Source organism: Anopheles nili, chromosome 2 (assembly GCF_943737925.1).
Source record: "Anopheles nili chromosome 2, idAnoNiliSN_F5_01, whole genome shotgun sequence".
NCBI lineage: Eukaryota > Metazoa > Arthropoda > Insecta > Diptera > Culicidae > Anopheles > Anopheles nili.
The window spans coordinates 50,658,748-50,671,114 of record NC_071291.1 but is presented as its reverse complement, the minus strand read 5'-3'; the positions used below and the strand labels follow the sequence as shown (position 1 = coordinate 50,671,114).

The following is a 12,367-nucleotide window of genomic DNA, read 5'->3' as shown; positions in this document are numbered from 1 at the left end:
AAAAATACATGCATACAACTAAATGAGAAAAAAGGATATACACACCAAAAATTGAACTTCACCAGTATACGTAAAAATGCCCCTTTATGTTTCCTAAAACTACGTCGACCCGAATGAAATCGGGTTTATCAGCTAGTTGGAACTAAATGGAAATAAATAACGAATTTTTTCAACACCGCGCGCATACCTCCATTGATATTTTAATATTATAATATAAATTTTTTAAAATTTATATAGTTCCCCTAACTTCACACGAATAGTTCAAAACAAAAATTAGGATGCAAATAAAGTTGTATAAAGCTCTGTCATTAGTTTGTCAATTGCGCGATTTTCATCTAAAACGACGATAAAGTTACTTAAAATGCCTTATTGACGAAGATTGCCAATAATGATGAAACTACGCAACAGTATCTTTCAATGTAATATGTTTTAGATTGTGTTAGATTGTGCTACTTGCTGTTTATTTTCATTTTATTTTAAAGCTTCTCATTAATCGGTTGTTTGATCTTATCTCTGCTTGTTGCGAATGTAATGGTATGCCAATAAAAAACACGTTTTTTTAGTAGTCTTCCAAACGCATAGGCAGAAAATGACGAAGAAACTTTAAAGAGGTCTTTATTATGGTCGCGAAAAAAAGAGCTCGCAGGACCCCTGTTCTGTCTTTTATACTAAAATCCTTCTATCCTTTTATACTAAAATAGCTTCTGAACCGGTTCACTCACTAGGTGTGCGAGAGCCTTACAAATGTCATTTGTAACACTTCTTATTAATATTGTAATTTACAAACATTGAATTTTATCATGGAAAATACAAATACAAACTTAAACTTAAATACAGTACCATACACTGTTTCTAAAAGTATGAGTATCATTTATATTCCTATGAACAATGATCATGATTCCGGTATTTAGACGAACAATTTGTTGGACGAGTTATTGAAATCAATCGACGGCTATCAAAAGCTTTACTTCTATTTCTTCTTAAATGGCTCAACAACCAGTGTACAGTCAAGGCCTGTCGTGCTAAGCTAATCTAAGGGTTTCTATGACTTGAAATGTTCACGTAGCTGGATAGTCTGTCCTGCGACGGGGAAGGCTCAGTCGAGATTCGAACCCGATACTATCGAAAGCTTTACACTTTTGTTTACTTTAGAGGGTTGTAGCAACAGAATGTATATTTTTAAGCAAAGTTGTGCAACGCACTTATATATGCCATGTTCGGATGTGAATGTCCATAGGATGACGAATTGTAGGCAGAGCTACAGACAACAGGATTCGAAGATCAAATTTATTGTGTATGGTTTTATTATATGTATTGCATGGTTGCAAATAGAACCTCAAGGTTTTACAAGCTCGTTTGATCTATAAAAATTTACCTTTTCCAATCATGGTCTTCGCAGTTACTCTCGTCAACTTCTTTGAATTCTGCACAAAAAAGATAAATTATATAATTAAATTATGTATGCATGTAATTTCTTAAAAAATATTTCTTACTATTGTTCGGTTCACACTTATTATGACCATCCAGTAAACATTCATTCGAAAAATATTGAAATGTTCGTCCATTTGTTGCACATACTGGGCTAAGAATATGTGGACAAGCGTAACTGCAATCGCTATCGTCTCCAGAGCACAGTTGAAAGAAAAGCAAAGCTGGAAAAACAAATAACTCGTACTAATATTCTAACACTTATTTTAAACTGTAAGAATTTGAGACGAAGCGAAACAGCTTACCAATCGTAATAAAATACCATCGTGCATATCGTTTATTTTCCATCGTGCATGTATTCCGACCCAAGTGCAATACTGTACTGCATAAAATGATTCAATTTGGTTTGGTTTTATAGCAACAGAAAGCAGTCGCAGCACTGAAGAATTCAGCTTTTATAGATATCGAACAGGTTGTGCAAGTTCCGTACACCAGTTTATATAGTAAAACGTTAGTTCAACATGACCTATCACGTGTCCATATTTAAAACCTTGCTATCAAAATGAGTTTTCACCAGAAAATAAGGTTTGAACAAAGTAAAAAGTTCAAAGAATAGTAAAGGAGGACATATTTGATAAAAAATGCATTACATGCTATCGTAAAAGTGAAAATACGTGAGTGTTTCACTTATATACTGAGTACTTGTTTCCGTATATACTTGAAATAGCTGTCAAGTAATTCATAGGATTTTTTTTAAATTACTGTTTTTTATCATGTTGTACATAACATTGTTTTGCGTTTTTCTCGTATTGTTTTTTTACAAACAATAGAACCATAATTAACCAGATATAGCTATACTTTTTTGTCACTTTCACCTATATTAATTTACTCGTCTCTACATGTTATCTAGCTTACATTTTTTGCTTTCAATCTTTTGTTGTACCTTAAAAAGATTGTACCTTATACTTACTCTATGTCATTTCCATGCTCTGCATCCATCATTCATTTCCATTTGATTTTCATATTCCTACCACCTTTCTAATCGGTTCATTTTATTACACTACCTATTTTCCTGTTTTGGCCTGGATGTACAGAGCTTTTCTCTGAGACTTGTACAACAACATATCCTAATTTCAAATAACCCTATCAACTTTTGCTCTGGTAACGAGTTATGATGGGACGTCTCCTGAAAGCTACAGTGGCTCACCTTTCCAACAACTGTTCAGCCACGTCCTCTAAGAGCACAGCGGTAGCATGTATCATCTTAAATCTAAGTATGGTTAAACGGGTTTGTTAAATCCCTTGGGCGAATTGTGGCGCAAACAGGGATGCATGGCACTCTTCGCAGAAGCGAAGCCTTGAAGTAACTAGATGACGCCCCAATCACACTGAACATGGACCTTGACGTTTTATAAGAGATATGATTGAATGGTGTGCTAAGCAGGCGTAGTGGAGAACGCTACCACAAATACTACAGCTTTCGAAGTTATCAACTTCAAGGCCATAAATGATAGGCAATGCACCCTGCGCATGCGAGAAAAATTCTTCAACATTAGCCTCATAAACGTTCACGCTCCTACCGAAAACAAATATGAAGAGAAGATCCTTTTTACAACCACCTCGCAAAAACGACCGATTAGTGCTCTAAGCATGACCTCAAAATCATCTTGGGGGACTTCAATGCAAAAGTCGGTTGGGGATTGTACCGCCAATACATTGGTAATCACAGTCTACATGAGCACAGTAACGATAATGATAATAGATTAGTCCAACTTGCAGCAGCACGTAATCTCGTTATGAGAGTTACCCGGTTCGCTCATCGAGACATCCACAATGTCACTTTAGCGTGATAGTGAACTGTGCAAAATCCACATAGCCACCACCCACGTCGGGATAACACCAAATCTGGAAAGTTTTACCAGGAGATAGCAGGTCACCGAAATACCGCCATACCCAAGGTGACCAGCTGTCAAAGTAAGAATAGAAATCAGGTCAGCTACCAGCCAGAGATCCTCTGGCGATGGGTTCAGCATTTTATGGGCTCCACTAGTAGATGATATCATGCTTCTGCCACCTAGCATAGAAAAAACCCGAAATTAATTCGTCGGTTGAAGAACAATAGGGCACCCGGCACTGATGGAATAACGCGGGATGAGAAAATTGACAACATGGTGGAGTAACAGCTTCACCCTTTTCATCTCTATATCGATTTCAAAGCCGCCTATGACAGCATAGCCAAAATGAAACTATACGATGTATTGAGCTTTTCTGGAATTCCGGCCTAGCTTACCAGGGTGGATAAAATGACCATGACCAACGCCCATGATGCCACATCACATCACATGCCAGATGATGGTGTATGGAAAACTCTCAAGGCCCTTTGTTACCACCAAGAGTCTGCGCCAGGGCAATGGGCTTGCGAGTCTACGCAGCGCTGATGTACAGATTGGTGTGCGCACTTTCGTAGTCGTTCAAAGCTTCACCTATCTTAGGCAAAAAGTCAATATCAACAACAGCATTAAAGTTGAATTACACGCAAGGGTGCTGGCAGTCAACCGGTCATATTATAGTCTGAGAAAATTTCTTCACTCAAAATACCTGTCGAGACAGCTGAAGCTGGAGCTATATAAAACATTCATAGTTCCAGTACTCCCATACGCCTCTGAGACATGGACCTTGTCAAAAGCTGACGAAACCCTCTAAGCCGCGTTCGAGAGGAAAATGCTCAAAACGATTTTTGGCCCCGTATGTGTGGAAGGACAATGGAGGAGCCGATACAATGACGAGCTCTACGAACTGTACGATCGTACGATGCTAACTGTCGTGCAGCAAATTAGACTCGCCAGGCTCTTGTCACGTAATTAGAATAACACCGGACAAATCAGCCAGTTAAGTCCTTATAGGCTGTCCATATGGACAGAGGTAGACCTAAAGGAGGCGTGGTAGGCCCAAATTGAGATGGAGTGATGGCGTGGATGCGTCCCCCAAAAAAGGGCCGGGATTAGTGATTGGCAGACGACGAGCGGTTCTGGTTTCTCTTGGAGCAGGCCAAAACCCCATAGCGGTTGTAGCGCCTGATAAGGAAGTAAGTAAAATTTAATCTAAATTCTTTGTATTTTCGAGTCAGGTTTTCCATTTTTTAAGAGAAAATTTTTATTAAATGTCGAAAAACAACAATAATTTGTAGAACAGTTTTCACTTTTGTGTGCTGTCAGCAAGTGATGTGCGGAGTGTCAACAAAAATAACGGAATATATCCGTTATCGGAATATCGGATTTCGTGTAATTTTTAACTAAAATGCTAAATTGATATAATTGTACACGATGAAGTTTCATACATTAAGAAATAAAACACACTTTCTCTTAGCTTTGATTATTCGGCTGAGAAAACAGCGCCTCAATATAATTCATGGATAAAACATTTTTCGTTGTAATGGAATAAGGCAAGCGTTTATTATTTGTTGCACATCTCTTGGCTAATGGCTCAACGGCCGTTATCAGTTGCTTTGTTAAAGTTTTCATGGCTTCATGGAAAACTCATCACGTAGCCGCATATACAATCTTTGCTTACGGGAGAGACTCCCTCGGGATTTAAATTTGAACTTGTCTTGTACTTTGCCGGTCGTTACTGCTTGCATAACATATTAGAAGTGTACTGTAACTCGGTCTTTAGGCGATGTTTAATTTTCGCACACAAAACCAGTTATTTTTGGCCCAGTTCCATAACCTATGATACATTTTGTTCGATAACAATTCAATTGATAAATATGCTTTATTTGGCTTGTTGGTTGGAGCATATCGATAGACATTTAGTTGATGCATAGCGATAGACATCAAATGATAGAAATAAACCCTCATATCATCTAACACTAAAAATTACAATTTCCATTTTAATCAGTACTATGTCTAATCTCTGCGTAATGCATCTCGGGAAAACTATTGCGTTGCGACATTGCCATGCACTGCTGCATTATTTATGGTCTATTTCACTTTAAGGTTATCCAAAACGATTGAAATAATGATTTGCCATCATATCATATGGAAAATTACTCTAAAGTTAATGCAGAACATTACATTACCCGTTCGATGTCACACGACCTGTCTTTTTCCAAACACTTTCCGAAAAATGCATAACATGGCTATAGAAAGAAATTTTCCACCACCTTAGTTTTTGAGCTTAGATACTTGACGTAAGAAGCTATAAGCTCTGGGTTTTTTTTTATTTTGCAACTTGGGTATATTTAACGTTTTCAAATTATACCAGTTATAGATTTAAAAAAAAAAACAAGTTTGACGTTTATGTTGTCAAAACATATCAGGATTGGACAGATGTTTTGGTTGTCATATCAGTCGTTGGAAAATTGTGCAACTTTTGATTTGCAAGTAAATGTGAAACCTCGTTTTAGTTTGCGCCTTCGTAGATTGTCAAATCTAGTACAGTATATTTAACAAGAAAACAGAAGCACGTATCTCACTGATCTACTAGAAAAAAAGAAGGAAGAAAAACCCCGGGTGTTACTTGTAAATGGTTAGCTATTCGTTCAATCGTTCGCAAGGTACGGCTAAGATAGTCTGTCGTGTTTATATTTGCGTCCTGTTAGATCTACGTCAGAAGTCGTGGAAAGGAGTTGTCTAAATAGCAGAGTACTTTCGTGGTTCGGTGAACCGGCACGTTTCTCTAGACACACTATTTATATTTGCTTGCAATGGGCGACAATGATGAACTTGATTTCGTTGAAGAAGACTACTATGCAACGTTAAATTTACCTCGAAACGTAAGTTACCTTTGAAAATTAAGAATTAGAAACACCGATTTGGCCGTCATTTCATCATTCATGCAAATGATTACATCAACATCAACAAGTCATTTTTATGATTGATTATTTTATCTTTTGTAGGCTACTCAAGAAGAAATAAGTAAAGCATACAGATATTTGAGCAGAATTTTCCACCCGGACAAGCACGGTAATGGCGAAAACAAAGAGAAAGCAGAACTTATGTTCAATCGTACTAAAAAAGCGTATGAAGTTCTATCTGATTCGCATCAACGAGCAATCTATGATTCACTTGGTGTAAAAGGTTTAGAAACCGAAGGATGGGAAATTGTGCACCGAACAAAAACTCCTAATGAAATTCGAGAAGAATACGAACGACTAGCTCGAGAAAGAGAAGAACGTCGTTTACAACAAAAAACTAACCCAAGAGGAAACATAGCGGTGCACATCAATGCAACGGATTTTTTTAGTCGCTACGATGATGAATTGTACGACACTGGGTTTTTACCAGCCATCGAAGTTTCAGGCATGAGCATGTCGCAGTCTATTGAAGCTCCACTGTCGCGAACTGAAATTGCCACTCTATCCGGTAGCTTACATCTCCAAAATGGTGTTGGTAGCGGTAACTTTCTTTTGTCAGGCAAAAGACTTATTAATAAGGGTTGGTTCGAGATTGATTGTGGTGCTGGAAACGGCCCAGTTTTAGGAGCGAAGGGCTCGCGGAATTTGACCAACAGAGTCTTTTTCACCGGAGGCACAACTTTCCATATCCGCCCTAATGCAATCATACCAGGACTAACTGGAAGTATGAACTTGTTGATGCATTTATGAAAAAAGTGTTTCTAGAATACATATTGATGACTTTTTTTAGCAATTGCCATACAACTGGATAAGCACACTGTCGGATACCTTACATACAATGCTGGTTTACAGAACTCTATGTCAACGGTTGTGGAAAAAAATACTGAAAAGTATCATTGTAATTTGACTGCCACATTAGGTATTCCCCATTGCTTCATTGCTGCTGGTTATACAAGAAAACTACTGGAGCAGGGCTTAAAATTACGAATTGCTTTAAAGTATGCTGTGTTTTACACTTATTTGGCACGGAGCTTTTAATAACAACGTGTCTGTTCTATATTTTTCTAGAGGTGGCACATTCGGATTTCTCTCGGAGTGTGGTGCAGAAAAGAAAATATCAAAGTACAGCTCGGTATCTGCCACGGTCTGTGTTGGTGTACCTTCTGGAGTTACGCTTAGAATCAAGTAAGAAGATATTTTTAAAGTTGAACCTACGAATGTAAAGGTGTTACAAATACTTTAATGGTTTTATTTTGTTTCTGTAGAATTGTTCGCTCTACGCAAACATTTCTGTTTCCAATTCATCTCAGCGATGAAATCATCCCTGCCGCTGTTTTTTATGCTACTGTGACACCTCTATTAACTTACTGCGTATTGAAAAAAATGCTATTTGATCCTTTGAATGAAACAGCAAAGCAGAAACATATTGAAAAAGTCAAGGAAACTAATAGAACGAGAATGGCAGAAAAGCGTAGAGAGGCGGAATCGGCGATTGCATTGATGGGCGCATTATATGAGCGTATACGGATGGAAGAGCTTAAATGCCAAGGTCTAGTCATTATATCTGCCATGTATGGAAAGTTCAGGGATATTGAAAATGTGTCTGTTGAAGAAACCGATAATATGGGTTTTGTACAACATAATCCGTTTTTAATCGATGTACGAATTCCTTTACAGTGCTTAGTCAAAGATTCTCGGTTAACGTTATACGCATCCAGCAAGGTAAGAAAATGAATTATTAGTACCACAGTTGTGGTGAATATTAAAATCTTCCTATATTATTCCTTCCTATATTTATTATTTTAGAGTGAGCTTCCAGGATTTTATGACCCTTGCTTTGGGGAAGAAAAACAACTCAAAATTGATTATGAGTTCAGAAACAATACGTTTAGCTCTGTGTTCGACGATTTGGATTCCGTTCATCTGCCCGTGGTGTCCAATGTATCCTAATAGTAATTTGCAATAAACAAATCAGCCTATACATTATTGCGAACAAGAAAGGAGTTGAAATGACGCAAACTCGATTGTACATCAGAAGCCTAAATTGAGATAGAAATCGCTGCTTTCTAGGTCGTGCTGTTGATTTGTAGAGCTCAATAAAATATCTTTCATTTTTTGAGAGCTTAGTATAATATCTAGTCTAAATCTGAACAGTTTTAAACATTTTCGTTCTTTTTTATTCAATTTCAATATCGTTCGAAATACGCTGGTCGCCTCGTTTCGTTTTCTACAGAGTAATTATTTTATTACAAACAATTAGCTGATTCATGTTTTTTCACTGGTCGTTTTGGAAATGAATTATTGAAGTAAATGAACATGAATTGAACTATTTAATTAAAATTAGAACTTGAAGCTAATTATGTTACTTATATATTGTACACTAATATTATTTAAAATATATGAACTTACATATGAACAAGTCTTTTTTTGGCATCTAATCCGATGGTTGTTCGATGTCAGTTATACATAGTACAAAACCTAGCAATGATGTCTATAAATAGACGTCAAAAATAGGCTTTCAAACTATTTATTTTGATATTTTTTGACTAGGGTCGTAGATTTTGCTAAATATGAATTACGTGGAAAATTTATTGATTTATGCGAGAAATCTTTCGCCATTCTACATTTTTACTATGGCAATATCATTCTTAGTTGTTTTGCTGACTGCATATTTTGGTTTCTCGGGTTGTAGCACTACGACAGGTGACGATGGCCCAGGCGAACAACTGAAGACAAAATCTTCGTCATCTAATAAACAAATGTCTGCTAGAGGCACGGTTAGCAATAACAATGTGCTGAATGATGAATTCCAATGCAAATATGAAATCTTAAATTTTTAGATTAACCCCAAAATGAAGGATGATTCTTCAGCAGAAAGTGTAAGTGAAAATGACGACGAAGATGAATGCGAAAATCGACTACATATTGAGTCTTTGGGGCAATTAAAGACAGCTAAGTTAAAATCAATTGAAAATTCCCTTACTGAAGAGCAGCGGCAGGCAGAAAAGGAGTACGCAAATGAGTTCAAACCCATAAACATAACATTTTATAAAAGTTTAACATTCTTTTCAGAATTGAACAAGCCCAATTGGCGGCAATTTTTGAGCTTCTTAAGAAACAGAACAATAGCTCTAATATAAACGAGGAAGAACTTAAAGAGCAGCTTAGCCTTTACCGTTGAATTATTCTATCTGATGAATGTCATAAATGAGTTTATATTCTAGTCGTTAATGTATCTTCTGTTCAGAATATGTTAAATTAATTAATAATTAATAGTAGAGAAAGGATAGACTAGTAAATACCTGCATGGAGAACTTGTCTAAAAATCAATGAACTTTATCCAAGGTTCTGTAGCTTCATGTATTTCTTATAGCATATAATTCATATCGATGATACTCCAAACTATTGTGTAAAATCTTTCATCATTATCAATCATTAATTCCGTGAGATAACAATCGTTGAATTGTAAATTGCACTACAAATGAAGATTCGGGATGAAGATTTTAAAACAATAATTAATGTATTCATTTTATATTTCGTATGACGACAAGCCGTATGGTCTAATATACGATTTTATTTACAAAAAATGTCATTTCACACATGTGCTTAAAATTTAATCAATTTTGTAGTTGTATGCCATATCATAATTACTAATAAGCATTTGTAGAATCAAAATGTTGGAGAAGAAAAAAACTATGCTCTGCAACCAGATGAATTCAAATGTGTTCCAGCCTTTAAATTCCAATAAGTATGCTGGCAACAGCCACCCACCTTGCGAGATGAACCACATAACTGGTATGAAAACTGCTTTACGAAAACCGATGTTTCTAAAATTTTTCACACACAACGGCAACAATGATAAAAACCAGACGAAATATTGTGATGTAACGACTGGATTATATGTGACCATGACAAAGGCAATGGCAAATAATCCAAAAGCAAGTGTTTGTCGATGTTGGCCGTAACGAACTGTGAGCATGATTATTAGTATTAACTGAGGCAGAAAGGTGAGTATTTTCTCAAGAATCGTTACATCGAATTTGGAGCTCAAATATTGGAGATAGAAATATAATGAAAAGTTGTGCCTGGTGTCCTTTCGTACAAGATGGAAGAACATCGATTCGTATAAGAATTGATATCCATATAACCAATAGAATACAGCGGTAGTTGAACATAATGCCATTATAGTGCCCAAAACGAGAGCTAGTTGCTTTGCATTAGGTTGCAAAATAATATAAATGATGTCTTCCCATTTTTCCAGGGTGCGATTTCGAGTTGCAAGAAAAAAAGAAAGGCAAAATCCGATGGGATAAAGTCTAAAATGAATAGAAAGCCCCAAAAATAAACCTGCGATGAAATATTGTAAATTAGTTTGCTCGTTTTTTAAAAGAAAGTAAACTGATAAAAGTACTAGCGAACATGATACGCAATCTCCGTTGCCACGGGTAGCTATTATCATTGTAAGCGGGTTGTACAGCCAGCAGAAAGCGCTCAATTCGGCCATTCTGACATACTTTAGAGGCAACGTTTCATTAGTACTATTAAGAATCTCATTTTTGCGCTTTATCAAATACTTATTACGATTGTTAAGTGTTTCCAGTTTCAACAATTTCGTTTCGATCGAGATTTTGTTGCTTCGGTAGCAATTGAGTAAAATCCATTTAATCAACACTCCGATGAGGATATCAAATAAGGCGAAAACAAATTTACCAAAACTTGGGTGAAGTAACAGATTTGGTATAACCATGTAGGCCAACAGGGGTGTGTATCTGTACGTATGTCTTTTGAAAGGAGATCCAAATGAAAGCACATGGTTCGCTCCATCAGTGACAACGCGGTAGTCAACATCCGTGTACTGCACATCTGATAAACTATCCTGAACTTCGCCATAGTATATAAGGAATACTCGTATCACCGTACTCACGATGAGATGCGTTTTGAATGACATTTTTCCTATTACTAATGGGCTTGCAATTTCAATATGAATTTATATGTGCGGATACCTTAGGTAACATTCGTTATCTAAATTGATGTTAAGGTTTGTTAGTAGTTCTTGTCACTTTTATAATTTTGTTTTTCTTTCGATAGCGGCTTTTTGCATGCACTCTTTGAAGTTGTGAAACTCTTTATCACAAGTGCGATGAGCTACGTTCAAATCGGTTGTCACACAAGCAGCATAGGCGGCGGCCGCAACTGAGCACTGGGCTATCAACAATGGATAGCTGCGAAGTCTTTGGTTGGCTCGTTTCACGGATTCCATGGCAAAATCGTGCAACTTTCACAACGCCACTCTACTGGACAATTACTTAGGTCCAATCCGTATAGAACGTATCTCGCGGGGAGGTAACGCGCTCGGTTCTGGATCGGCGAGGAATGCGTCGTATAAAGGCTTTGAAAAAAAGATAAGTAGGGCGGTTCCCGTTATTAGCGAGCTAACGGTTCGGGGGTTCCGTTGAAACCAATTCCTTTTTGGGACACGATGAGGGCGCCGCGAATCCGTGTGCATGGCAGTCTACTGATTGGATTGATTCTTCCTTTCCCGAATAGCGGCCTCTTTTTCGGCTTTATAGTCGCGATCTAATTGAATACCGGAACAGCATAGAGATACTTTGTGCCACTTTAGACAACACTGCCGCATATCTTCAATGACATCGTAGCACTTTACTTCGTCGTATTTATGTTCTATGAGAGTAAGCCCAAATTACGTAAGAATACTAACAAATTGGTGTAGGCTGAAGTCGAAAATTTAATCATTTTACCTCTTAAACAAGTCTGAATTTTACAGGCCGCTGGTTTACACGGATCTTTCGGCTTAGTTTTTGACATGAAAATAGGATAATTTTTCGTAGAAAGATTTCACGCAATGTGTAAATAAAAAAAACTCCGATGACAAACTCCTGACAAAAAATCCCGGTGTAGGCATAGTCAAAAACAGCCGGCAAAATATGTTTTTGTTTATACAGACGGCTCAAATACTGAAAGTAGTTGCAAGGTTCTAAAAAGAACCTCGTATCAAAATATCCTAATCTTTCCTAGGATATTTATTTTCTTCACCTTTAAGCGTTTGATAGATAAAATGCGTGT

The 12,367-nt window shown here is 36.9% G+C and overlaps 5 protein-coding genes across 6 annotated transcripts; 2 read left to right on the top strand and 3 right to left on the bottom strand.

Annotated features, from left to right (window-relative positions):
* Positions 1 to 5,883: 5,883 nt before the first annotated feature.
* On the top strand, positions 5,884 to 8,395 carry LOC128732201 (dnaJ homolog subfamily C member 11). The gene is made up of 7 exons (XM_053825372.1): positions 5,884 to 5,955; positions 6,029 to 6,202; positions 6,326 to 7,007; positions 7,074 to 7,281; positions 7,352 to 7,468; positions 7,549 to 8,005; positions 8,090 to 8,395. The coding sequence occupies exons 2-7, from the start codon at positions 6,134 to 6,136 to the stop codon at positions 8,231 to 8,233; spliced, it is 1,677 nt and encodes a 558-aa protein (XP_053681347.1). The 5' UTR covers positions 5,884 to 5,955; positions 6,029 to 6,133; the 3' UTR covers positions 8,234 to 8,395.
* Positions 8,396 to 8,842: 447 nt separating this feature from the next.
* On the top strand, positions 8,843 to 9,990 carry LOC128721719 (uncharacterized). Of its 2 annotated transcripts, XM_053815498.1 has the most exons (3): positions 8,843 to 9,075; positions 9,124 to 9,293; positions 9,356 to 9,990. In XM_053815498.1, exons 1-3 carry the CDS (start codon positions 8,854 to 8,856, stop codon positions 9,462 to 9,464), a joined length of 501 nt encoding a protein of 166 aa, XP_053671473.1. In that variant the 5' UTR covers positions 8,843 to 8,853; the 3' UTR covers positions 9,465 to 9,990. The 2 variants fall into 2 exon arrangements, 1 of the variants encoding a protein (XP_053671473.1); XR_008410785.1 differs by having other exon boundaries at positions 8,964 to 9,060; positions 9,124 to 9,454.
* On the bottom strand, positions 9,781 to 11,361 carry LOC128721718 (GPI mannosyltransferase 1). Its single transcript, XM_053815497.1, has one exon. It carries the CDS (start codon positions 11,229 to 11,231, stop codon positions 9,897 to 9,899), a length of 1,335 nt encoding a protein of 444 aa, XP_053671472.1. The 5' UTR covers positions 11,232 to 11,361; the 3' UTR covers positions 9,781 to 9,896.
* LOC128721722 (uncharacterized) lies at positions 11,346 to 11,667 on the bottom strand. Its single transcript, XM_053815500.1, has one exon. It carries the CDS (start codon positions 11,541 to 11,543, stop codon positions 11,346 to 11,348), a length of 198 nt encoding a protein of 65 aa, XP_053671475.1. The 5' UTR covers positions 11,544 to 11,667.
* LOC128721720 (cx9C motif-containing protein 4) lies at positions 11,664 to 12,149 on the bottom strand. The gene is made up of 2 exons (XM_053815499.1): positions 12,043 to 12,149; positions 11,664 to 11,965 (listed from the first exon to the last, which is right to left on the bottom strand). The coding sequence occupies exons 1-2, from the start codon at positions 12,107 to 12,109 to the stop codon at positions 11,796 to 11,798; spliced, it is 237 nt and encodes a 78-aa protein (XP_053671474.1). The 5' UTR covers positions 12,110 to 12,149; the 3' UTR covers positions 11,664 to 11,795.
* Positions 12,150 to 12,367: the final 218 nt, after the last annotated feature.

What these genes read in the sequence shown, in the direction of transcription:
- LOC128721719 (XM_053815498.1), top strand. Translation starts at nt 8,854, where the DNA reads ATGAATTACGTGGAAAATTTATTGATTTATGCGAGAAATCTTTCGCCA. An exon ending in GCACGGTTAGCAATAACAAT is followed by an intron (nt 9,076 to 9,123) that starts GTGCTGAATGAT and finishes TTAAATTTTTAG; the next exon opens with ATTAACCCCAAAATGAAGGA. An exon ending in CAGCGGCAGGCAGAAAAGGA is followed by an intron (nt 9,294 to 9,355) that starts GTACGCAAATGA and finishes CATTCTTTTCAG; the next exon opens with AATTGAACAAGCCCAATTGG.
- LOC128732201 (XM_053825372.1), top strand. Translation starts at nt 6,134, where the DNA reads ATGGGCGACAATGATGAACTTGATTTCGTTGAAGAAGACTACTATGCA. An exon ending in CGTTAAATTTACCTCGAAAC is followed by an intron (nt 6,203 to 6,325) that starts GTAAGTTACCTT and finishes TATCTTTTGTAG; the next exon opens with GCTACTCAAGAAGAAATAAG. An exon ending in GGAGTTACGCTTAGAATCAA is followed by an intron (nt 7,469 to 7,548) that starts GTAAGAAGATAT and finishes TTGTTTCTGTAG; the next exon opens with AATTGTTCGCTCTACGCAAA.
- LOC128721720 (XM_053815499.1), bottom strand. Translation starts at nt 12,109, where the DNA reads ATGTCAAAAACTAAGCCGAAAGATCCGTGTAAACCAGCGGCCTGTAAA. An exon ending in AATTCAGACTTGTTTAAGAG is followed by an intron (nt 11,966 to 12,042) that starts GTAAAATGATTA and finishes TTACTCTCATAG; the next exon opens with AACATAAATACGACGAAGTA.
- LOC128721718 (XM_053815497.1), bottom strand. Translation starts at nt 11,231, where the DNA reads ATGTCATTCAAAACGCATCTCATCGTGAGTACGGTGATACGAGTATTC.
- LOC128721722 (XM_053815500.1), bottom strand. Translation starts at nt 11,543, where the DNA reads ATGGAATCCGTGAAACGAGCCAACCAAAGACTTCGCAGCTATCCATTG.